The sequence below is a fragment of the Diadema antillarum genome, unplaced genomic scaffold (genome assembly GCF_040938485.1).
Source record: "Diadema antillarum isolate AM-2024a unplaced genomic scaffold, OU_Dant_1.0 seq00002662_RagTag, whole genome shotgun sequence".
In the NCBI taxonomy this organism is placed as follows: Eukaryota; Metazoa; Echinodermata; class Echinoidea; order Diadematoida; family Diadematidae; genus Diadema; species Diadema antillarum.
Window position 1 is genome coordinate 4,055 of NW_027273262.1, and position 27,014 is coordinate 31,068.

At 39.0% G+C, this 27,014-nt stretch overlaps 1 protein-coding gene across 1 annotated transcript; it reads left to right on the forward strand.

Moving 5' to 3' along the window:
* Window positions 1-27,014, forward strand: LOC139715035 (uncharacterized). The gene is made up of 13 exons (XM_071626661.1): window positions 1-353; window positions 1,469-1,633; window positions 2,379-3,965; window positions 12,733-12,835; window positions 16,722-16,917; window positions 17,461-17,579; window positions 18,690-18,765; window positions 19,421-19,552; window positions 20,366-20,417; window positions 21,119-21,262; window positions 22,001-22,144; window positions 22,729-22,809; window positions 23,372-27,014. Exons 1-13 carry the CDS (start codon window positions 200-202, stop codon window positions 23,539-23,541), a joined length of 3,123 nt encoding a protein of 1,040 aa, XP_071482762.1. The 5' UTR covers window positions 1-199; the 3' UTR covers window positions 23,542-27,014.

Genomic DNA, 27,014 nt, shown 5'->3' on the forward strand with positions numbered 1-27,014 from the left:
GAATGTAATCACAGAAAGTTTCTGTGCAGCAGCTTTTTTATTGTTCTAAACAACTGACATTTCACCCAGTTAGATTTTGCAATATGGCAATAACAGTCATTTTGCTGAAATTACGGCCATTCAACAAATCAAAACAATTACTCCTGCACAGTAACTGTGTGTTCAATACACCTTCATGTCTGAACTATCATGATAACCCATGTTCATTGTTTACCTGAACTTGACCTATCTCTTGCAGACGTTCATTGTCAGGCAAGCCAGGCAGAAGGACAAGCTGTCACTTACACTGAAGCATCCCGGAATGGGGAAAGGCCCCTACATCGAGAGCTACCCTATCCACAGTGATTACCAAGGTCAGTCCAGTCAATATGCTATCATTGCATGTAGGCTAAAAAGTATTTGAATAATTAGATACAGCCCTGAAAGGAGGCATCTGTTTGCATGTTACTTTATAATCTTTACAGCTGTCCCGTATGCAGTGATCAAGGTGACACATAGCAAACTAATGAATACTTTGCATAGCAGTTGTTAATTCGTTGTGAGCCATGGCGTAAAGTGCCTGTGTGCCCTGGTGCCATGTTATTGTTGTTATTCTGTTATTCTTTTTTTCAAAGCCATGTAACTTTTTATAGAAGCATTTATGCTGTAGAGAAAAGCTTTGCTCTGATTCATTTTTTTATACTATGACTATGTTTCTTGCAAATGGTAGTATTAAAACAAAACCCCCAAACAGACTTCAAAATTGTGTTCTAGGTCATGATTACACAATACTTTCATGACTAGCTATTGTAGGTATGGGAGGTATGACTTTTTGAAGACTCAGTCTCAACAAGAAATTGAAATTCACTCCAAAAAATTTGTATGTTGCAAGCTATAGAATATGTATGAGGAATGGAATAGCGCATGATGCTTTCAGTGTACTGTGGCATATTGTGATTTATTGATTGGTTTGTGTGCAGTTGTTCATTTGAGCCACATTTTGAAGTTGGGAAACTGTTGACTGAGTTGCATGTGCTAACATGGCAGACAAAGAGTCAAAGTGTAGGGTGTATGGTAGTCTGTTGTCACGGTTTTAGCCAATACCTTTCTACTAGCTGTGTAAGGATATCATCTGTAGTGACTATCAAGTTCAGCTGTGTAGTTACCATGTCTTTACAAAGTGTCATTTATCATAGCCTCACATATATTCCAAATGTTGTTGGATGTGGTTTATTGTCAGCTTGAAATGTTATGATCATCAACACTTCCTGTCTGGCATCCTGCATCATATGCAATATCACTGACACCTGGACAAGTGTCCGTGTCAGGTTTATTTCGTGTGATACTCTCATGTACTAATTAATATCTCATGTGTCTTATATCAAGCATATCTTTTAAACTCTTGCCCTTTATATGTACTTCTGTTGTAGTAGGGCATGTGATATTTTCTCCCTCTTTCCTGTTTGCTATTTTCTCCTTGCCCCCACAGGAGTTAAATTAGCCAATGAGGACATGTTGTTTCCAGCAGTGGACGACCTCATCGCCTACCACCTTCACTCTGATGGGGCGTTGCCATGCCGACTGGCCCTGCCCATGGCTGTCATGACTGCCAGGAACCTTCGGGAGATCCAGTCTTTGGCTATTCTGGAAGAAGGTTTGTTTGGCCCGTGGGTGTTTGCGCTTCCGAAACATTTTCACATGATTCCTTCCTCGTGCAGTGTGGGCACCAAGCTTCCTGTTAAAATCATATTTGCATCACAACCTTCATAGCTATTTCAGTAGTTGGGATTCATTGTACTAAACTTATCTTAAAACATAACTGAAATTATGACTTTATGGTAGATTTTGCATTTCAGATTGACTTCAGTGATGCCATCACACATTATTTTGTATGCTTGATCTTAACAACAACAAAAAAGTGATGCAAGGGTCCATGCCTTTTACTCAACTCAGTATCTCTAGAAAGAGATTAAACAGAAATTACATCAAGTCCTGCCCAAAACTCTATTAAATGCCCTATGTTACAGAAAGCCAGCTCTGTTAATGTATTAGGTTACCACAGTTCACCAATATATCTCTCTATTAAAGAACACTTTCTGTGTAAATTCTGTGGAAATTATCATCAACCAAAATGTGTGACTAAAGAGGTATTTTCCATCATTCATTATGTACTACAGAGTGCTTGTTCGGCTGTATGTAAGCCTACATTACAAAAATTTTAGATAGACCTAACTTGTCATCAATATCAAGAATTGGCAGATATTAATACTTTGCCTAAGATGAGCAAACAACAAAAGTAGCAATATGAATGTTGCATCGCTTACTTCAGTTTTGCATATCTATAGAAAAGTTGCCTTTTATGTCATTCCTTTCTTCACACATTTAACTGCCCTGTACAGACTTCTGGAAGTCCACACACAGCAAGTCCCCTACAGCACCAGTGCCACATGATCCTTTCAATGTAGATGCAACAAAAGGAGTAGAGGACTCGCCCAGTGATTTCACCAGTGCAAGACCAGTTTTGAATCAGAGTTTATCGGTTGGTGCCAAACCAATCATGAAGACGGATTTGGATACAGATCTATTTCATAACCATGATGCAGTTTTAAGAACTACTCCTGCTACTGCTGTTTACGGCATGCTAACGACCACACCTCCAGTGATCTATGAGAATGCAGAAACCAAAGAGAAATTGAACAGTAGCAGACCCAGGAGCCTTGATAGTCTTACCCAGTTATCATTACAGGAGTCAAGATTAAGCAGCAGTGGGATTCCAAACAGACCTGGCATACTCAGACCACCTTCAGAATTTGACCGGCAGGACATGCGCTTCAGCAGTGCCAGTGAATTTGACTTTGTGACCTCAACAACAGAGCAGCGTTACCCACCACCAAAGTGTGCACCCCCACCCCCTCCCCCAAATGAGGAATTGTCGCCCAATATTTTCATGATGTCTCCGGTTCAAGCGCAGTGCCCAGTGTCTGCAGTCAGGCCAGCTATGAGTGGAGTTGAGTATTCTCTGCCCAACAATGACCAGCCACCACTACCTCCCAAGAGATCCGCTGCATCCTCAACCTATGGAACATCATGGCCACAGCACCAGATTTCAGTGTCAACAGGATACAGGCATCCAGGACCCAGCAATCAGAGATTGGATGCTTATCAGACTCCACAGCCTGGTAACTCCGTTTGCAGTTTACAGCAACAGTGGCAGCAGCAGCAGCCATTAGCTAATTACTCAGCCCCTCCCCCAGCAACCAGCTTACACAGCAGCCGAGCTCCTGACTCATCGCAGTTTACCACTGCCCCAAGGGCAGCTGCTCAAATGCAAAACATCCTGCAGCCGACTCCAGCTGCCACAGCGCAAAAGCAGCCAGACACTCACTCTGCACTGCCAGAGTTTGACCCACTCTTTGAGTCAGAGTACAGGCATCCGCAGACAAGCACAGACCTCCTCACACAGGGCAGCAGCAACATTTTGAGCACTCTCGATATACTTGTTAGGGATATGTTTGTCCAGTGTGATGTCCCTGCAGTGTCGGTGTCAGATGTGTGTAGTACTCTCCCTGTAAACAACAACTCAAAGTCAGCAACAATGACCCCTGTATCGAGTGCCAGTGACAGTGTTTGTGAAGCAAGAGAGCCGCACTTCATCAAGGTGCCCATGGACAATGAATATATACCCGATCAGGAGGAAACGATATCGGATCACGAAATGGATGAATTACTCGATGCCGAGGAATCCATGTCTCGCTCTCTGGAAAGCAATGAGAGACTAGACTATGATGTTGTGGTGGAAACCAGTGAATCAATAGGTATCCCTTTCACTGAGAACCAGAATGGCAATCACCAAGTGCTCAGCCAGTCAGTGGAACTGAGTGACAGAGTGGATGAAAGTGAGATTGAAGAATCAAGGGAGGAGAAGAAGGATTATAAGAGGAATAAGTCCAGCTTGTCGCAAATCAATAGGAAAATCAAAGGGCTTGGTAAGTTGCTTTTTTTTACTGACGTTTTTCTCTTGCAGAATAAGTTGTGTCAGAATTTTAGTTTGCATTGCCACCATGTCCACAGGCATTCAAATTCAAGAGAAAATATGTGTATTTGCTCTGAAGTGACTATCATGAAATTTGTTTAGGAAACTGTCCGTAGCATTCCAAAAGGAAGGAAGTGCTGATTTAGTCAGTGCTCTGCATTCAAGTTGTTGTCTTCTTTAAACTAACCATTTAATGATAGGCTATGTACTGTACATGTATACAATCATAATAACACAAACACACACCAATTCTCAACAAATTGTATTGTGTCTATTATGTTTTACATGATGCAAACACTACATCATGACATTTTTGTAGACAATGAATCTTCTTACCCTGACTCATACAACCCTGTACTGTGTATGCATGATGACGCATGGAAGTTAGATGGCCCTCTTGTGCCATGGGAGTGGAAGGCCTATAAAAAGGTTCTGTTTTATTTCATAGATTCATTTTGTCTGATCCATACAGCATGACATTCCATTCTCTGCTACAAGATGACATCCATTTGAAAAATTGCACGCTATGTGCCAAGAGTCTTTAGAGAGCCTCAGACCATTCACCTTAAGTATCGAGTGATTTCTGAGGGTATGTAAATTCTCCATCTCCAAACCAAACAGCGCCACTCGAAACTGCATACAGACTATTCTGAGACTGTTGTGATTTTTTTTTTAACTTCCTGGCAAAACATTGTCGAGATTTGAAGGAGCTTTCAAGGTAGTACAACCAGCCTCTTATGTGAACCCTTCCTTTTGATATCGAACTCTAGCGTACATTTTTCTGACTCATGCCTTGGCATACAGTAGTCTAACAGCTGATGAGACAACCTCCATAGTTAGCCACGATATGTAACCTATTGGTTGGGGGGGGGAAACAGACAGACTTTTTCGTTCGCCTTAGCCAAAGGCTCAAGTGAGCTATTGTGGTCATTCAGTGTCCAGCATTTGGTGTGCCTTGTCCATCGTGGAAGACTTTTGACATTTTCCACTTCTTCTTGAAAACCCTATGATGGATTTCTACCAAAGTGAGTTATTGTGATCATTCATTTTGCGGCATCCGTCATGCATCTTCCATCGTGCAAGACCTTTTTTTTTTCATTTTCCATTTCTTCTTTAATAATAATCATAATAGAAATAATAGTCACTATTTGTATAGTGCATAGGTCCACCTTTTGATGCTCATGGTGCTTAAAAAAAAAAAAAAAAAGGAACCTTCAAAAACCCTATGATGGATTTCCACCAAACTTTGTAGGTAACTACCCTAGGGGAATAGGATCTCCATGCCTCCTCCCCCTGTGGACCCTCCCAGTGGTCCCCAAAGCCCCCAAATTAAGAAATCTATAAAAATTTGCTTCTCTCGAGCCAGAAGTTACTGAAATATGTTAAAGGATGATAAATAGAGCATGTTTATACAGAGAAGCAAAATACGCGCTCATGCCGGCTCATGCCGGCTCATGCGAGAGGACCTCTTGAATTTTGCTCTGTATAAACACGGCGTATGCCGGCACACGCCGCCAAATGCAGGCTCATGCGAGAGGTCCCGTCCGCCACCTTTTGAGGTGGCCGATGCGAGAGGAGCCTCGCATATTTTGCTGTGTGTTTATACAGACGACCGAAATTTGAGAGGTAACCGGAAAGCGCGTATTTTAATATCTGTCATGATCGAACTACGTCTTCTCCTTCTTACTGAAAAACTGGATTTCAATTGATCATTTGGCCAGGTGGTTGTCAAGAGGAACGTTACAAGAATAACCTTCAAGCTTGGTGGTCCTGATGATTTTGCCGGTGCCATCTTGATTTTTTTCATTTTTTCCCATCATGCAATAAACTGCACTGCAAACGTGACCTATGCTTGACCCCAAAATTCGAGAGGTCCGGTTCAGCTGAGGTCCGCTCACATCGGCTCGCATCGGCTCGCATGAGCCGGTATTTTGACTTCTGTATAAACACGAGAAATAAGCGCTCATGCGGGAGGTAAAATACCGGCTCATGCGCGCCGATGCGAGAGGCTCCTGTATAAACACGCACATAGTATTGGTAGAGATGAGGATTGGGCTTTTAACTTTTTGCAAGATACCAAGAAACCACTTATGAAATAGTACAAAGCATAACATTCTAAGAGAAATTCAAAATTTATTTGATGAAAATTGGTTTTGGAATGGCTGAGATATCCAAAAACAAAGTAAAACAAAGCGATCCTAATAAACGGTGGTTTTCACCTTTTATTAGGATCACTCTGTTTTGGATATCTCAGCCATTTCAAAACCAATTTTCATCAGATAAACGTTGAATCCCTCTTGGAATTACATGCTCTTTCATATTTTTAAGAGGTTTCTCATTATCTCACCAAAAAATGTCGGAAACCTGAAGTTAGGTCTCAATTAATACTATACGATCCCTTTAAGTCCATTGTAAGCAATTGGTAGTTTCAAGTTTGGTCGTGGCAGATCCAGGAGTGATACCTACTTACACCATGACTCCAATGGGCATCACACTCTCCCTCCAAGAATCCCTCTTCTCTAGTAGTTATCTCACCTGAGGCAAATGGCTCAAGTGATCTATTGTGATTGCCCACCATCCGGCCATTATTCATCGTCCATGACATTTTGCAGATTTCTTTTTAATCTGACTGAAAAAAAGATTGCTGGATTTTGACCAAACTTTATAGCAGGAATCATAAGTTTGGGGAAGGGCTCATATTTCAAATACAAATGATGGTGGTGTCTCCAGGGAAGCCCTTGGTGGGTCCCAAATATCCAACATTAGGAGGGTAGTGGCCAAGGGGCCTGCTCTACCACACAAATCTTAAAGATTTTTGAAATATTGTTTTGGTGAAGTGTCATGAAGGCAAAATGCAATGCTGAGGTGAGCGTGAGACTCGTGGGTCTCTTCTTTACAAACCAATGGAAAATCTCTATTTATAAGAGGCTAGGTGTGCGTATAGTTTTAACTCTGTTAATACATTCATGTATGGAAGAACTTTGTAGGCACAGACAGATGCACTTTATTGGGTTGGACGATGACAGCATTTTGCAGTGACAGTGGCAGCTAGATTAATTCATACAGGAAGAAACTGGTGTGCGTTTTACTCATCACACGCAGAGGTATCAGAACCTGAGAATGATGCGCATTAGACTGAGGTATAGGGAGTAGCCCTGTGGCTTTATGGAGGTATGGTAACGATATGGTGCTATGCAAGGGATAAATGAGTCACTGAATGTCTCTTCTCTGCGGGTATGGAAGATTTGGTGGATAACACAGGTCAAGGTCACGTTGTTTGGACGTGTCTAAGAGGCTGCACCCCCTTTCAAGAGATTGACAAAAATCTTCTTCTCTTTTTCTTTTTTGCATTTATGTTGTTTTATTTAAGTCAGTGAACTCTGCCTTCTGTATACAATAACATCACAATGTCGAGAAACTCACCATCCACTCGATCCGGAGTGATGTCAATGAAATACTTGCATTTGTACAAAGTGGTAGTGGGCGCAGGTACAGCCCAGTAGTAAGGAGTTGAAAATTTGACACATCACCAGAGTTTTAATGTCAAATGTCTATACATCTCCAGTGTGGAGACTGCTAATGAAATACGATCTAGTTTTGTAGTTTTGTTATGAGAATAAATTGAATTTGATTTGCGAAGAGACTGTAATTACAGAGGTGTCTTCGCTGCTTTTATTCTCCGTAATGAAGATTGTATGCTCAATCTATCTGATATTGAGTATATGATCATATTAACAGAGAGTAACAACAAAAAAGAAACCTCTGTGAAGTTAAGATGTGGATATTTTCAAGCACCAAGTTTTCTGTGCAATAAATGAAACTCAGAAAACTTGATACGGAGTACCGGAGGTAATCTTGCAGAATGTGTACAGCATCAAGTTACAGGATGTTAATCTACAAGTATGTATGGCATACTGTGTAAGCAAAAGGCCTGTATTGAATTTGTTTGGAAAAGATCTGGATAACATGGCCTCATAGAACATTGAAAAAAGGACATGTTAAGTGGGGCATAGATGTAAATGTCAAAGGTAATACCCCTTTTCCTGTTTTTCAAAACTGGGTACAATTAAGCCCTGAACTACATGTAGTGGTTTATGGGTTGTCGAGGGAGGAAATACCATTTTCCATTAATCCAGTCTATTTATCTGTCTATCCCTCTATCTGTCTATCCCTCTATCTCTCTATCTTTCTTTCTCTATCTGTCTGTATATCTATCTATCTATCTATCTACAATATGTCTATCTATCTATCTATCTATAGGCTATCTATCTATCTATCTATCTATATCCATGTCCTGGTCCACATGCCTACATATGCCTATCGTGTCCATCTATCCCTGTATCAATCTCTTTATCTGCCATTATCTTCCTATCTGTCTATTTTGGTATGTTTGTGACCGACTGTCTTTTATGTTTTTTTTAATACCTGTTTATATATCTCTGTCTCTCTTGCTCTTACACTCTCATTCTCTCAGAAAAAAAAAAAGACATAAAATATTAGCAGAGTTTATGTGGCAATCTGTGTCTCCCAGGGTTGTGTAGAGTCCCAGCATGATCTGTCATGCGGAATGTTATACATTGTACTCCCTCAAGAGACTTGCGCTAGTTCCCAGGGGGAAGTGACCCTGGTGTGTGAATCATGACTAGGGATCCAGAAGGGCCAGCTATCATCATGACACATAGGGCAGTGTAAAGTGTGCCAAGGTTTCTCCCAGTCCTCTCCATTTTGTCACCCAGCTGGAGGGGAGGATGGCGGGGAATGTTCCCTGATGGCAACTAGCCTAAAAGAGGCAACAAATGTTAGAAGTTTAGCAGGTGATTGTACGTATATGAATTCATACATCATAAATATATAGACACTTAAACATACATACATGCAGACATACATACATACAAACAAATGCATATGCACTATATTTTCAAAGGAACACAACCTTTGACTGCAGATTCTGTTACAAGTTTCAGTGGATTTGCATTACCCAAATCTCATTGTAAGCAGTAGCATATATATGCCTTTGAAAATCAGTGAATGAGGCAAGGGATGTTCACTGGGAGTCATGTTACAAGTTGCCAGAGGTTGTTACAACCTGTCGCACCATTGCAGTCCTGAGCGATCTATCATCCTGTCAGAAGAAGAGGGGGATCCTGGGCAAGAAAAACTGAATATGACCTCAGTAGCTATTTGCACCAAGGGCCCCATTGTCATCCATAAGATGTAATCAGACAACCCAGAAGAATTGCCCCACGGTCAATGACAGATATGACAGCAAGACAGTGTTCTTCCTGTCGTGAACTCGCGTAGGGAGAGGAAATGGTTTAGAGATACTGTGTGTGGACAGACTGATAATGCATGCTCAGCAGCACGGATTGGGGGACGTGGCCGACAAGTGCGATAAGTATCTTGTCGCAGAAGTTTTTGTTGCCATGGGATGCAGGCACACTGATAGGTGAGGGGATCCACATTGACGTCACAGAGAAAGAGGTGTCATCCAGCTTGACACAGAATCAGGGCGTTCATGAACCCTGGCCATTTTGTAAATGCACACCATGAATGTTGCACTGAATCCATTTTACCTGGCCCATCTTGTACTCAATTCATATGGACATTCTCAAATTATTGAGTCATTAAACGACAGGGAAATGCAGGGTGCAGAACACCACAATTTTTTTTTTTTTCTGCCTTACTGATGCATAGGATTTACTTAAAGACAGAACAGAGAAAAAGAAATTGAAGGGACAAAGCCATGGTTCTACAAATCGTGGTTCCTGGAATGATGTTGCGGTCGTAACATCTTTGTCTGTTTTGCCTTTAAAATTTGTCATTGAAAGATTTGTCAGTCAGGAATATAACGAATCACAAATCCTGTCCTTATCAGGACCACCACTAATATTATCGAACTCTTTGTGTGCCACATTCACATGCCCAATTCATATTTTGCTCAAACACACAACTGGACACACAGAAATCCATAAATCACAATAATGCCACCGTACAATGAAAGTGTCATAGCCATAGCATAAAGAATTTTACATCACAGCAGAGCTTGCAATTTTCTCTCCCGATTTGCTCTGATGCATTTCTAATTAATGCTTCTATAAAAGGTTACATGACTTTGAAACACAGAATATTCTCCAAAATCGCTGGTGATTGTGGTATCAGAAATATGTTGAAAATTTCTGCTTGTACAGAATCATGTACTCTGTTTTCTCTACTGATGTATGTTTGATCCTTTCAAGACCATGTAGCTGGTTGTCAACAGAATGAAAGCAAGCTAGGACCCTGTGTCCAGAATAATGTTACTGAAATCATATTCATAGCACATCATTGTGTTTAGGTATTTTCAAGTCTCCTAGTTTTGCTAGGGTTTAGTTGTGTTCGGATGGCTCGATCTTTTAAACATGCTTGAGGGGGTGGAACTTAGCTTGACCTTTATTCCCTATGACCAACAAAACCTGCATTCTCATTCACAGTCAGTCATGCATGCATTTAGAGAGCTGCATATTTGACATGGTGTGAAACATGGATTAGCTATTGTATAGATTGTTGTTTGTGGTTAACAGTATGAGGTAAGAATTTTTTTCTCAGTATCTGACAAGCACACCACTCTGAATGTGCAGAAACCAGATAAAGACCACACTCTTTCGGCCTTCGAACCCTCACAGTCATTTTGCCTTGTTCTTAGCTGTAAGAAAGAGGAAGTGATTGTATAGAAAAACAAAAATAGCACATCCTCTTTTAAAGGGGAATTTACCTCCAAAGTTTGTTTTGATCTGTTGATAAAAACCATTCAAAAAGTATGAATTTTGATATATTTGATAAAATAATGTGTCACCATCATTGGATATTAAAAAAGACAACTGTAAATAATATGTGATGTTAAATTGGGGGAATGATATTACAATGTAGGAAATTATAAAGAGAATTCCACATGTTTTCCTATTTCTAGGAATATAGCATAATGAAAGAGCTCATGACTAAGTGTTCCTCCTTAGAAGGCAGGTGGAAGAATATTATTCTTTAAAAGTCAGTAATACCTTAATTTAAAGGATTGTGTACTTCTTTATAAGATTTTTTATTTCTTATCCTACAATGACGGCGCATGGATTTGAACAAATCTTAACATATTCATAACTTTTGAATGGATTATCTGAGTTTCCTCAAATGTAATTGGTGTGTTCTTCAAATATTTTTACATCAACTGAGTCCACAGTCTCTATGACTGAGTCCACAATCTCTATGACTAAAATCTTACATGGCTTCAAAGGGAAGAATTGTTCTTCATAGGGCTAGAAGCTCTTAGCCATTAATCATCATAGATGTTGGGGAAAAGATATACCGAAGGTGGTTGTTGTGAGAATACATCACATCGGTAACTGAACCACATCATCCAATAAACAAGCAGTTTGCTTAGTTTATGCCACAAGTTGAAATCTTTTGTCCAGGAAAACCTGAAGAAACCGTAGACTTTCCATTTTGTTTGAACAAAGATTAACAAAGTTCAGGAAATACTTTTATATCGCAATACTGAAAACACATTTTCAGGTCTTTCGGGCAAGGTTTGGACATATTTATGATGTGCTGCAATAACCCAAATTGAGTTGTCATTGGTACAGGTAGTCAAAGGCAGTGTGTCATAATTCCCATTATTCAATTCTCACTGAAGTCACTCTGACAAAGAGTAAATGCCAATTCTTCCTCACTTGTAATGTGTCTAGCATGATAAAGACAGTAGTTCGGACTTTGTAGATGTATGTAAATGCAGTGTTACTATGTAGTATATCACTGGCTTCTATTATTTGTTGTACATGCTATGGGCACTTGATTAATGATCATCTACTAGGTATGCATCCTAATCTGTGGGGGTCTCTGTTATGTTTCAATATCTTTAAGTAGCTACTGTTAATATTATTTAATTTCCTGTTATTCCCTGCATACACATTCGTTGAATTATGTAAGCCAACTTACCCGTAACTCAGAAACATCCTGCTGTGTTCTTACTGACCAACTTTCAAGTAACCGCTACCTTACTGTTTATCTTTGTTTCTGGCCATATATTCCTTCTCTTTCTTTTTCATCACATTTCATTAAAAAAAAAAAAAAAAATCTGACCTTGCTATACTTGCTTCTCGATGTTGATTCCCCCCCCCCCCCAAGTTGTTCAACCTCATGTTTACTTTCAGCCAAACACATCTTCAATTACAGAGTTCCAAATCTTATTGTTTTTGTAGTTACACCCTTCTGTCTATTAAAAAAAAAATGTATTTAATTGTCTTGTACATATTTTTCTCCATTTATTCTCCCATGAAGTAATTCTTCCATGAGTTCAGTGAAGGTGAACCTCATTCTTCTACTCTATTCCTTCTTTTACTTACCCCATTGGCACTGAACACTTCTGTTTTGCATGATATTTTGTTTATTTTCTGTTTGTCTCCAAATGTGAAATTGGACGATGTATGTCATATTTTTTACACTCTGTTTTTTGGGGTGGGTTTTGTGCTTTTTCCCTTTCTCTTCATCATTCTGCTCTTTTTCCCTTTGAATATCTCTCTCTCTCTCTCATACACACACACATGCATACATACTCTGCATTCTATTTGTCCTTTCTATATGAATTGTTATGTCTTGCCATATATCTCTTGTTAACATCTTGCGTAGTCAGTCTGATATCTTGCCCACTCCTTCTAATCTGTGTCAACTTTAATTTGTATGAACCCACACAGCCAAGAAGGGATCAGAGAAGGCCAGCGAGAGGTTACACAGGATATCTTCAGGCAAGAGTCGGAAGCGGGACCCAAGTGTGGACATCCAAGAGACGATCCTGAGGTGAGACAGGGGTGCAGTCCAGGGCCACTCCAGGGTTTGGGTGGGGCCAGTGTGGAGTGGTCAGTGGGTAATATGTGCAGTGTGGTACTTGGAAGGAACAGTGTGACATTGAAGATGACTTTGAGGAAGCGATTACAACAGATTTATGGTCACTTGAAAATGAGAGAAAGATAAACCATCTTGCATAGGGAAATTATGAATTTGAATGGTAATGTAAGATGAGAAATAGAATCAGTAAATGAAAATGTAAATCCACAAATGAGGAGTTTATTTGCAAAAGGGGTTAGATCCACTTTTAGTACTTTAGAGAAAAACTGGTTTGTTTGTTAGAATTTGTACACAAGTGTATGGAAAATCAAAATCTAATTTTACTATAATTTCTATTCAAATGTTTGTCTGGATTTGAAATTTTCACTGCAACTAACTCAAATGGAATTCTGTGCAGTGATGCTAATAACTCAATTTTTGTCAAAAATGGATCTAACCCCTTTTGCAAGTGAGCTCTTCAAATGTTAATACAAGAGAATGACATGTGTGTGTGTGTGCTCATGTGTGTGTTTGTATGAGAGAGAGATCCCATGACACATTATACCTTGATGAAGTTATGATATCAAGACATATTATGTTAACAATCACAAGAGAGATGATCCATTGTCTGTAAAGGCTAGTGCTTGTCACCGTGCCCAGACTATCTCAAACTGTCAGCTGGATCTGGGCACTGATTCGTCAAAAGTCACAGGCATGTCAACAAATCAGGCAAAAAGTGGCTTTCAGCCAATCAGAGCAAGAGGTACAGATACCCTTCTTTGAATTCTCTTTGTTGTCATGATTAATAGCTTCATGTTTTTTCAAAGTCCAGTGGGCCCTGAAATGAAATGACTCAGCAAGCTTTGTTTGGCTTCTGGTGGCATCTATTTTGAGCTTGTGAAGCAGGTGTCGTAAGCACCCTCAATCACAGGTTATACGTGAGACTGATGACACAAACTGTGTATTGATATATAGGGAAGAGTAATCGTTTGCAAGCTGTAGCACTTTTTTTCTCTCTCTACTTCATGATCCTAATATTGCTTGAGAAAATGTAGAAACATTCCAAATACAGACCTCCCAACCATTCTGAATTTGGAGGAAAGAATCTGAATTTTGACCGTTTCCAGCTCTTGTTTCAATAGGAGTTTCCTATTTTTCTTGATAATTTTACTGCATGCTCCTATGGGAACTGCTCTTTCTTTCCTACTGTTGAGCCAAATCATCCCTATTTTTCAGTCAGAAAGGTTGGGAGGTGTGCAAATAAAACATCATTTGAAGTATCTCTTACACTTACATCTTTTCAAGAACTAAGTTAGATCATTTAGAGTGTGCTATTTATCACATTTATGACATGATCATGTTTTTTCACCCAGAGCAAATTTCAAGATAAACCAGAACAAAGTCCTGTTTCCAGTTAAACTCAGATAAGAATATGACATGTCAGGAAGTTTAAGGGCAGACATGTTACAGAATATTTCAAAATAGTAAACAGAATTCATCATATAATGCAGTTGGTAGTTGGAAATTGAACAGATGTAAACAAAGCTTTACTGTAGTTAAAATTTTACAGTAGAAGCAAAGAACACAGAAATTCAGATATCTTATTGTCTGCATTCTGAAGGGAGAAAGCATCAAGTGAAAAGGGATGGGGAAGACTTTGTGTGTTTGTATGTGTGTGACTGAAGATCGTAGATACTTGTTGAAATGCATGTTGTCCTTGTCCCATATCATCAAAGACTTGTTCAGGGGCAGGACTGACACACAGGCTTGATCTGTAGAATGTCAGACAGTGATCTTTTTATCTTGCTATGAGTCACGGTAGCATGAGTCACTATGGCGATACAGACCTCTCTCTCTCTCCCTCTCTCTCTCTCTCTCTCTCTCTCTCTCTCTCTTCCTCCTCCCTTCACAAAGTTTGCAAAGTCACTAAACAGCCATAACAACAAAATTCATTTACCTAGAACTGTGGAAGGTCATGAAACCTTTCATATATTACTGGTATGATATCATATTTTCTTTGTTTGTGATTACAGATAATGCGTAAATTTTTCTATACATTTTATGCCAAACTGACAGATTGACATCATTCTTTGAAGGACAGTGTGAAGGGGCAAAACTGACATACCCCTTAAAAAGATGACTTGGTTTTTAATGAAATCCTGTTGAGCCCTTTTTACACTTGTGTTTCTTAACCCCGTACTTTATCTGACCCAGGACTATCGTTAGTCCCGTACCAATTTTTTCAGCTTTTTACACTCGCCAATAAGTCCCGTACTAAGCTCTTGTCCTGGGCTAAGGAGAAAATTGACCTTTTTACACTCATATTTCTTAGTACCGTACTTTCCAAACCACATGAATATTCATGATTACGCTGTGCACTGTACACGTACACGCACACACCGGCAGTACTTGATTACCTCGTTTCTGATTGGTCAGTGGGGGTGGGACTTCGTCTCCATCGCTTAGCCCCGGATTATTTTTTCGTTCTGTTTACACTGCTCGCTTGCTTGGCACCGCAATTGCGGTGCTAACCCTGCTATTTTGCAGGGCCAGATAGTACGGGATTATCGGTGGGGCTAGCCCACTTTGGCAAAAACAAGTGTAAACAGAAAGTGGGCTAAGGAAAGTCCGGTACCAACAGTGGGGCTAAGGCCCCCCCTTAGCCCCACCGTTGGTACGGGACTAAGCAAAAATTTGCAAGTGTAAAAAGCCCTTAAGAGTTCTTGGGGGATTAGCATGAAGTAGTGCTAAACCTGACCTGAAAACAGAATCTGAAAGAGGACAAATGACCACTTCCTTCCCAAATGAGATCATTGGGAGATATATTTGATTCACCACACTGTGCTGTGGGCCCCTAGTGGACCAGGTGATGCAACAGATCTTGGACAGTTGTGGCCTTGCAGTAGTGATCAAACACTGAGGAAATATATGACTCGTACTGCTTGTACAGTGATAATTGCTGGTGTTTACTGTTTAAAGGGTTGAAATCTGGGCTGCAACACAAGTGATCAGGGGGGGCATTTCATGAAGGAATTTGTCGGATAAAATATCTGACAAGTCACTTTTATCCGACAAGTTTTGAGAAATTCTTTAGTCTGATTGGCTGATTTCTCTGAACTTGTCGGATATAATTGACTTGTCTGATATTTTATCTGACAAGTTCCTTCATGAAATGCCCCCCAGGGATGTACTGAATGATGATAAGCAATTTTGCCTTGCCTCTGGGTGTGAGACTGATGGTGTGAGTCGCGGGTATTGCAAGTAGTGATGCAACCACTTGTAGCTTGATACTATGGGTGGGAACATATTGCACGTGATTGTACACCCATCTTGCCATCAGCTCCAATAGTTAGCATGATTGTGTAACAATCTTACCTCTTTCAGCAGAGGCCACAACTAGAACCATGGTAGTTGCCTAGGAAAGCTAGGGAAAAAGCAACTTCAACATGTTCATAGCAGCTTGCCCTCCCCTGCTAGAGCTCATATATTGAAATATGTCTATATCGAGTCTCTTACTCCTCAATATTACCAAAGCCAGTCTTTCTTGTTTTTTTTCTTTCTCTATATCGTGTATTTGAGTTTTGCATTGTCGCATAGACAACATAAAAAGATATCTCATTTTGAAGCAATAGTTGCTGTTAGTTGACAGTGAAGCTCATGGACAGAATAAAGTATCACTCAAGAAATAAATGCAAGGTGCATACATGTATGCAATGTTTTAACTCAGAGGAGTGTGTTTGATGCAAGAATACTAATTGTAGAAAGCAACAGAAGGAATGTAGGTAACTGATATGAAATGTTTTACAGAAACTGCTTCTTTGATATCAATCAACTATTCCCACCTGTTTCCTCATGGTAGGGTGGTGGCAAAGAGCAGCACAGACAGCAGCATTGGGCTGGGGGCCCTGGTTCACAGCTTCATCCGAACTCAAGAGGAGAAGTGTGAGACAGATAAACCAGAGGTGGTGCTCCGGAGTGTGCGGCAGTTCATGAGTGGCACCAAGAACTACCTCTTGAACAACAGGGAGCCGGAGGTTAATGCTGTCATCAACAAGGTAGAGAACTTCTTTTCTTTCCCTGGTTGTCTGCAAATGTGTGCATCAGTGATAAATAGCACGGAATAGATGAAAGGGGTAGAGGGCTCTTTGTGCTTAAAATTCACAGTGAATCTTATTTTATGTGGACCCTGTGTCACAGATCATAAATCAGTGATGATGACCTACATTGTACATGTATGTTGCGGAAGATATTGTGTGTGACCAGTAAACATCAAAAGTCCATTTTACTTCTTTTCTGACTTCATATCACTTATCAATAACTCTTCATTTGATGTGCATCATATCTAGTGCCTCTACCATGTGGCAGTGTGAAAACCAACACTTTGCTTTTGTTGTCTACTTGTCTGCAATTAATTCTTTTGTGGCGGCATAGTCAAGAACACAAGGCTGTTGATGCATGGCCCAAGTATGTTGTGATGATGCAAGCGTTTTTCATATGTCTGTAACGTTTTCTGACCCAGCAAACTGTCATTTCCACTGGTCTAGTTGACATTGTTTGAACCTCTGTAGTGACATTTTGTGTCTTACTGGGTTTTGCAGTATGCCAATGAATTGGATGCAAGCAGCTTGGAGGCGATCGTAGAGGGCACCCTTCACCAATGCGTCCTGGCACCACTCCAGTCTGACATCAGTATGAGTTGTCTTAATGAGTACAACAGGTAAGAAGTTTGTTACTTACAGAGCAGTCGTAGTGTAGGAATGTCCAGTGCTCAGATGTTACACATACATGTGTTTGGTAGTTTGTATTTTATATCAATAGTTTAAGGGGATTTTTTTTTTTTTTTGGCCTCAAATCCATTTTTTGATTTAGTGAATTCAGAAAGATCGTGAAACACTTGGTTAAAGTTTGAGGAAAATCAATGATGTAATCAAAAGCATGTTTGAATTTTTGTGAATTCCATGGCTCCAACTCTAGATGAGACTCCTCGTCCATTCATCATGTCACAGTAAAAGAATGATATAAAGAAATATAAATAAATAAAAAAATTAATCAAAAGACACTTGATGTTGCTCCTCCAGAAGATATACAAATTGTATTTGTCTTACCATACCTCAGAAACAGGTCAGCTTATTCACAAATCTGGAATGGATTGTCCCAGTTTTCTCCAAACTTTCACCAAGTGGCTCACTAGTCTTTTTGCAGTACTGAATCACATGATACATATTGAGGGAAACTTTCCCATTTAGAATAATGTGGTCATCAAGAGTCACTGCCCTATGCTTTATTATATTGTGAGAAGTGAAAAGCAGTTCAGAAGATTGTAGTGATTATCATATAAAAAGTCATTGTGATGAACTAGTTTCAGTACAGTGTACTACAATTCTGGAGGCTTCAGTAAGACTGAGGGCAGTGTACTGCAATGACCATTGTTGCCCAGTTTAATGACCATATTGCCCTTGTACTCACTTTTATTTTATGAGCACAAGCACATTTTATACCATTAACCTGCATTGACCTCTTCAACCCAAAACAAGATAATGCTAATAGCCCATTTTTCTCTCTCTGCTCTATGTCTCATTATGAATTCATTTTGAACTGAACATGTTTTGTCCGCTCTTGTCATGACCATGAATTAGTTTTATTCTGCCATCCGATCAGTCCGTTTATATATAGGTATATAGATAGATCTGTCTGTGTATATCTACCTGTTTACCTGTTTTTGTGTGCATTTATATATTCTTTTTGGTATTCGTCTATCCATCTGTCATTATTATCAGTGATACACTTGTCATGTTTCTCCATACTATTTTCCTTTCTTGTCATGTAGGAATGGGTCCATGGCTCTGATGGATCACAACATCATGCAGGCAAAGTCCAAATCTCCAGAGGAACTTGGAATCAAGGTGAGACTTGGGTTCCTTCAAATTCTGCTCTTTGAAGGCTGAGATGAGTGTGTTGTGCAGGAAGTAACCCTCGTGATATTGATTGATTGACAACTTATCTATTGTGTTCTTGATAGACACAATTGAAGTATGTTTTGCTGGCTACTTCACTTCCTCAATACTGAGTGATAGAAATGGAAACAGTAGCACACCTCTTTGTTGTCTTGTGTGTGCGACATTCTGATCGTGGCTGATTATTCTATGATGTCGCTATGTGTCTCCAACTTGTACTTTGTGGACTTTCTTAATTGGCATGGTTCGCTTAAATATGTGCACTCTGATCAGGTGTGCATGTTGTTGTTTTATCTCCTACACATCTTCTTGCATAATTTGTTGCCATGACCACAGGTTATATATACATTATGAACATGCATGATATTGTGCTGAATTTGCATATGTATGAATTACATATGCACATATTTATGTCATCAGCACTGCAATATCTAGTCCAGACATATAAAAGCTCAAAACACACAAATTTCAGTGTTTTCAAATATGTCAGAATTTACAATTTATGATGGCATGGTGACAACCAGATCTAGGGCTCTTTCCTCTATGGTTAATGAAAATTCATAATGCTAAGCCATTGACTGTTCTTGTTCTGGTTTCTGTGCAGCCAAATTATATCCCACCCCGGGGAAAAGACCTGGAGGAGATCAAGAGACTCTTCTCAGAGCTGCAAGAGGCATACTCACCTCTCAGGAAGCTGGACCTACTCCTTAAAATTGTCTCTGCCATCTACAACTCGGTGAGTATGGGACCATTTTCAGAACAGGACAACTGGATGAAAGAGTTCCTTTGGGTGCTGTAGGGATAAAATAGTTCAAGCAGGATGCTACAAAAGTCACTCGTCCACTTGCATGGGGCAAGTGAATTTTATTGTCGGGCAGGTGATATGAATAGACCCTTGCCTGTTGAACGTATGGGACCCTTATCCAAATGCCCATTTTGACAACTGAAGTATCCTTTGTAATGCCCTGCATAGTGACAAGAAAGGATGCAAAATCAGTCCAAAAGTAGGAAAACTACGGGGAAAAAATGTGGAAGTAAAGAAAAGGATGGAGAAGAAACAGATGGAGGTAGAGGAGGAGGGAGAAAATGAAGGACTTAAAGGAGATGAATGATTTTGATGTCATTAATGTTTGATGTACATAGGTCATACAGAGATGCCTGTTCATCATGCTGCTTAGTTGATACGACATCATGCTGCTTATTTGACATATAACAAGGACAATGGCTTCCATTCAGACTGATGAAATTTTTAGGAATAATGACAGTGAATGCAAATGTGGCTACTCCTTTCTTACATCTTGAGGGCAAGTGCACACAGTGAGATGCTCTCACCATGGTCCTGTTTCAGAATGCATTGTCCAACACATACAAGGTAAAATAACTGCAGTTTCCATAACTGCAGGCTAGGAAATGACATCTCATTTGGGAGCACGTGGTAATGTTGGAAATCCAAAATTAGAACCTGACGATAATCGCAAGTTTTGTGGTGAGACTTGTCCCTCTGTTTGGCATTGACTAATATCTCTGCCATTGTCTATCTCATGCTCAGGTTCGGGACAAGAACTCTGGCAGAAAGGTGACAAATTCTATGGGAGCAGATGGTGAGTTCTGTCTTGATTCTGTCTAACAAATTGCTTATGCAGCATATCATATACAGTATATATTTCCCAAGTTATTGATGTATGAAACATAATTCTAGGAGGGGCGTGTTTGTGAATTTATGTTGAATATTTCAATTGATGTTGTTTTACAAATTGTATGATTTAAAATGAATGAAGCAAAGAAGGCAGTTTGAAGTCTAGCTAGTGGCCTGTTGTAATGATAGAGCTGAATGTCTGACAAGACCTCTGGGAAAAGAAGTTGGCCAACCAGGAAGATACTGTTCTTGAATGTTTGTACGCAGAGGGACATGTAGAGAAATCATGTTGTGGAGGGACTTTCTACAACATCATATTTTCAATATAGTTGCAAAGCCTGACAACATGATATTAAATCCTCCCCACTTTCGGAATAATTTTGTTTATTTAGATATGAATGTACACTTTATATCATACATGATATGTCTCCCTGATTGCTTTGTGGAACCTCTTGATTTGAGTATGATGATTGTTGGCTGACGTATAGTTGTCATCACAAAAAGGATGTAAAAGACAGTGTTTAAATTTTCAACAAAATAGCAGGCTTAAGTCATACCATATAGTGTTAGTCAAAGTGTCAGTGAAAGCTAATCATGCACGAACGGATTTGTGTGACATTCTGCAGAAATCTAACTTGAACTGTGTGATTTTTTACCTCATTGCAGACTTTCTACCCATGCTGATCTACGTGCTGGTCCAGTGTGAGATGATGTGTATTGAGATTGAAGCTGACTACATGTGGGGGCTCCTAGATCCAGCCATGCTATCAGGGGAAGGAGGCTACTACCTGACCACACTGAGCAGTGCCAGTGAGTGTCTACTCTCACTTCAATAACATACTATCAAGTCTGCACAGTAAAGCATTAGCATATTTCCTTGTGTTAGTTAAAATCATCTCTTTTTCTGCAATCACACATAATCCATGTAATTGTTAAATTGAAGATTACATGTCAGTCATTTGTGTTATCCAATGTTTATGTAAGTTCGCATTTTTTCCGGGACTGCAATTACTGTAAAACATGATATATTCGCAGCACGAAATTTTCGCGAATTGGAGCCGACGGCCTTTTTCGTGGCATGAAATTTTCGCGAATTGCCACTGGCGTTCAATGCACATAGTGTAGACAAGAAATTTCGCGTGCATTTTAATTTCGCGAATCTTGGCGCTCGCGAAATTTGCGAAATTTAAATGCATGCGAACATTCCTCGTTTTACAGTAGTTCTGTCCAGAAAACAAAACAGGATCGTGTGTGTGTGTGTGTGTGTGTGTGTGTGTGTGCATGAGTGTGTTTGTGTGTTGTGACTGCCCAGCAGTGGCATTTAGCTGTGTAGTTTATCTCCACCTACAAAATGTATGTTGCTTTTCAACATATGTCTATATTTTTGTGTGAAAACTAGAAGTTCTGTAAGTATGTGCTTTGCTATGAGCCATTTTTTTTTCTCTACTATGTGATCCTCATGCTATGTAATTACTGAATGAGTGTTTTGTTTTTTTTTCATCATTGCTTTAATGTATTCATTATAATTTTTGTTTATCTGCAATGTAGTATGTGTACTGAAGCAGTTTGAGGAGGAGACAAACACTGAGACCAAAGGTTTCCTGACAGTGCTGGCAGCACCAACTCTTGATCCGACCTGTATCAGCCTCAAGACCCTCCCTGTGCTTCCCGGCATGGTGGCCAGTGAAGTCTGTACGTGTCATGGCAAACGGCATTTAACCTTTGAATCTGTAAACATCAAGGTTTTTGTTAGCTGGGGGATTTGAACAGATAGAAGCCAATATTGCATTCAGGAATATCATGTGAATATAATCTTTCATGCAACAGTTGTCAGAAAGTAAGCAGAACAAAAACTATTGTTGTTATTAGTTGAGTGGTGTCAAAGAACTTAGCATTCCAGTTATCCCACCATGCTGCGCACAGCCAGAAAAGTTCAGCTTGTCAGTACGCATATACTGCCTGTATAACATTTCAGTACTGTGTAGTCATCATGTGCAGCTAAATTTTTGTTTTCATGTTGAATTTTTTCTGTTGAGATTACTGATAAAGTGTATAAATAATTGTCAATTTAGGAAGTGTAGACCTGATTAAACCCTGTCACACTGGAACTCATTAAGGTGATTGTTGGGTTTAAAATCATGATAATTAAACAGTTTTTTGTGTAATTATTATCACATGAGTCTACTTCTGAATGTAGTTTCATAAAATATATGCACAAGTAAATTGCTTTTGTTTACCATAGTTTGCAATGCTTTTTGTCTTTAATCTTTGTGTAGGTCGAATTCTGGCACATCGCCTAGCACTGGAGGAAGAAGATGCAAAGACATACAGATTGTACCTTCTTAGAAACTCATCAGGTGAGTGGACAACTTAATGGCATTAGTGTTTGATGTAGAGATAATGAATGGCAGGTGAGGGAATATACAAAAATGTTCTGTCCGAAGGGTTTTATGTGTATTTGAGGAATGTATGATGTCCTGTAATTCATTCAAACGCAAAGATTAAAACATTCTGTACATTTGATTCTCTACAAGGAAACTCACCATCTTCATTATATGAGATAGTCACAAGACTTTGAGGGATGCACATACCTGGGTATTTCAAACTTCAATTCTCCATGGTAGCCATTTTAGCAGCATCACCTTCAAGCCAACAGCATGCACCAGGCTTCTGCATTCCAGCCTCTTGCATGCAGTGAAGTCTGTACCAAAATTTACATCACTCTGCCATATGTACATGTTATAGCAACTCTAACCAAATTCAATTCACAAAAGTGCAAAATTGATAGATAAAAACAATAAATTGGTGTCACAGTACAGTCTTTTCATATCATTATAATACACCATTTCAGATCCAACGACTACAAAGATTTTGATAACAACATTGCATACATGTTATTTCCTCTCTTTTTTTTTTCAGAGATAGAGCTAGAAGACTTTGACAGTCCACTGAAGATGAAAACTGATGAGGAGGCAAGAGGTGTCAGAGGCTGTCGATTTGGATTCAAGTCCCACAAGGCAAAGATCAACTGGCCCATACCCAGTGGTCTCCCCACAAGAGACAACACCTCTGTCTTGGCCAACAGCTGATTACTCCTGTGGATAAAAACAACAAAGGGAAATAAATTCCTGGAAAGGAGAACAGACCTGTCACACACCTTGTCATGCCATATTTTCCTTCTGAAAGCCATAACATTCATACTCTGCAAAATGTCATATATGGGAAAGATATGTGATGTGTGAAATTTTCTGGAAGAATTTCACTCTTCCACTTGATCAATGTGGATGAGTCCTATTGTTACTTAATTGCCTTTTGAAATCTGTTGAATTCTTGACAAATTGTCTCTGGAGATTGTAGGGTTATATAGGAAATGTGTAAACAGGCTTTCCATATTTTCAGAATGCCAATCGGTATTCCTTGTTCATGGTTATGCATGATTCAAGGTTGAGGACTTAAAATGCAAGTTGCCTATAAGAGCCAACTAGGTTGTGAAGTTTAATGATAATTCATTTCCCCTACATACACAGCAAATGTTACACATAATTTTTGCTAAAAAAGAGTTACAGAGAGAAAAAACTTGTACAAAGTCAAATGAAGTGAATAATTGACATAGCAATATCAGTGCTTCATATCATTATGTGGATAACCTGTTGAATTCAACATATTTTCATTTTTCTAGCATAATGAAAGAGCCTTTGGCTTACCTCTTTTGAAAAGCAGGGGGAATTATATTACCCTCAACATATGTCAGTACCAAATGGATAGAATGTGCACTTCTTTCTCATGAAATATGACATTTTGTGGAATTTTCTTAGTTTTTTTAAAATATTATTTTCCTGATGTGACATCACAAATTGTTGAAGTTTTCTTATTCACCGATGGTGTGAACAAAACTGTAAAAATGCACAACTATTGAACGGATTGTCCTATTTTCCTTCAAACTTCACAGATATGTACAACTGAAATATATCTGCATTCACTCAATCCACATGTATATTCGGGTTTCATTACCCTCTAAGTATTCACAGAAAATATGAGGAAAAATTAGAAAGAATTTGATATCTTGTGACCTACAGTCATTTTTACAAATGCTTCTCAGCTACCAAAACTTGTATTTTTGTTCAGGTTCAAAATTATACAGAAATCTAAAAGGCCCAAAAGAAAGGTGTTTGCTAGTGTAGAATAAGAATCATCAAAGCTTGTATCATACCCTGTAATAAAAACCTAAGCCTTGATATGTCTGTAACGATAAGTTAGTGGTGACAGGAAAAAAAAAAGATTAACCCTTGTTATGGCTTTTTACGTAGAAACTCTCCTTTCTTATGCTGCATGCTTGTAAAACAAAAAAAAACCCCATAAAATTACATGAAATGCTTACTTTTCTTTATCAGTGTCCCAATCACAATATTGACTAAGGACCAATTTGGCTGTAAGTGATTTTACTGTTGTTTCTCGGTGCTAATCACAATCTTGGAATGAAAAGTTTGGCCTGCTGTAAACAAAAGCAAAGCACAGCTGAGGTTTAGATAGAAATGTCACTGAGCCTATGTGATATGTGTAACTTTGAGCTTCATTGCCAAGAGATGTGTGTGCTTGTATATGTGTGTATGTTTTGCAATCAGAATAGTTTGCAAAGTTGGGAGATAATGAGATGAATTTAAAATCTCGTAGGCATGCATGCCACTCTAACAGCTCATTATGGCAATTTTAAAGCACCAATTCCAACATGCCAATAACCCTGATAACAAGTTTTGGCGTGTAATGACTTTAGCAAGTCTTTCAGTATGCAATATTCTTGTATGCACATAATACTGAGAATATGAGTGACCTGTCAAAGTGTGTATAAGAGCCTGAAAAAAGCCCCACAAAAATCACCTATTAATTTCCAAATGTTTTACTTTGATATTTTCTTGTATCTAAGCTATCTAAGCATGTCTAATATAATTTTCAAATATCAACCAGAGAAATGGTAAGAAAGCCAGCAACCAAATTCAAACACATTGTAGAGGAAATATGTGACCCGCTACAACAAAAGGATCCTAAAGTCGCTGACGGGCGAGCCAATCATGGCCCAGAAAAATGCTATTTTCAGGCCTTTCCTTTGATCATTTAGCTTCGAAATTTCGGCAGATGATAGAAGATACATTAGACTACAAAATTATGTTAAAAACAGAAATCCAAACGTTTTGACAGATTTTGGTGATCTGACTTCAAACTCGATTTTCTCGGCTCACCCGTCAGCGACTTTAGGACCCTTTTGTTGTAGCAGGTCACGTATACTTGATGTTAGATGCAGTGCACCATAGAACCAGTCTAATACCATGACAACATGCTTCATAAGACTAAAATGTTTTGAACTTTAAGAAAATTTAGACTTTGAAATTCAGACGAGAGGTATTGAACAAAGATAACAAGTATCAAATTTCTTGATTAAAAGAAGATCAAAACAAAACAAAACAAAAATCCCTATATTTTGCAGATCAGTCTGCTTCAATGTCTACTGCTTTATCAGGCTAATATGCTGAATGGCGAAACATATAAATTTGCAATGTCAACCATTCAGAACAGAAATCAGCCAGTTTCTCATATCCTTTGTTAATCCTATGTCTTTTGTTATCAATACTCTTTGAAGTTGTACGATGCAATCATGATTTATCATTTGATTATCATAATTATTCAGCACCAATTTCACAGATGTGTGATTGGGACAGTGGCCCAATGTCTGCAGTCTCATGGGTGTATATGCCTTCATGTATTCAATATTTCTTCATCAGCAAGTTTCTGTTTTGGTGTGCAGGATATGAGCTATTTTACCAGAAGATAATCATCAAAATGATTATGTAAATTGTTTACTATTAATATGGATACAGTTGCTATGGAATTCTGTGAATTTCATGCTACTGTAGTCACTGAGCCCAGTGAATTTAATTGTTGTGTGTGTTTGTAGTCTTGTAAATAGTGCAGATGTTTATATATTTATGGATCATATGTATATTTTGGGCTTGATTCAGTAATGACAGGATGAAATTGTAATATTATCTTCATATTTATGCAATATCCAGCAGGCGTAGATAATGATGCGGTCATTTGAAAAAGCTTCCATGGTGGATGCCTGTCTACTTACAACATAAGCATTTAAACTTGTCAATATGAGTGAGATAATGAAGAGAAGGGAAAGATGCTCCCAGTAGAAGTTGCATCCAGTGAAGCCAACATGTCAGTGACACTTGTAGTAAACTTTGGCAAGTGATGTGACATTATGATATTATTTGAAAGTTATGAATAACTGAATGTCTGCAAGTCATCCACTCTGGCATCCTGCAGACACTTGAAAATAACCATGCTTATCACTGGAACAAGGAGAGTGATCTCACGTCTTTATTTCTCTCTGTTATTTATTGTACACAAAGATACCAAAAATGCATTGTTTTCATGCATTGTTATGAAAGAGTGTATCTAGCAGTCTCTGTGAGAACGTTGATGAAATCGCTTTTCACAGATTGTGATTTACTCTCATTTAAAATGGTCTGACTCTCATGAGGTCAAAGAACCACTCACTCTA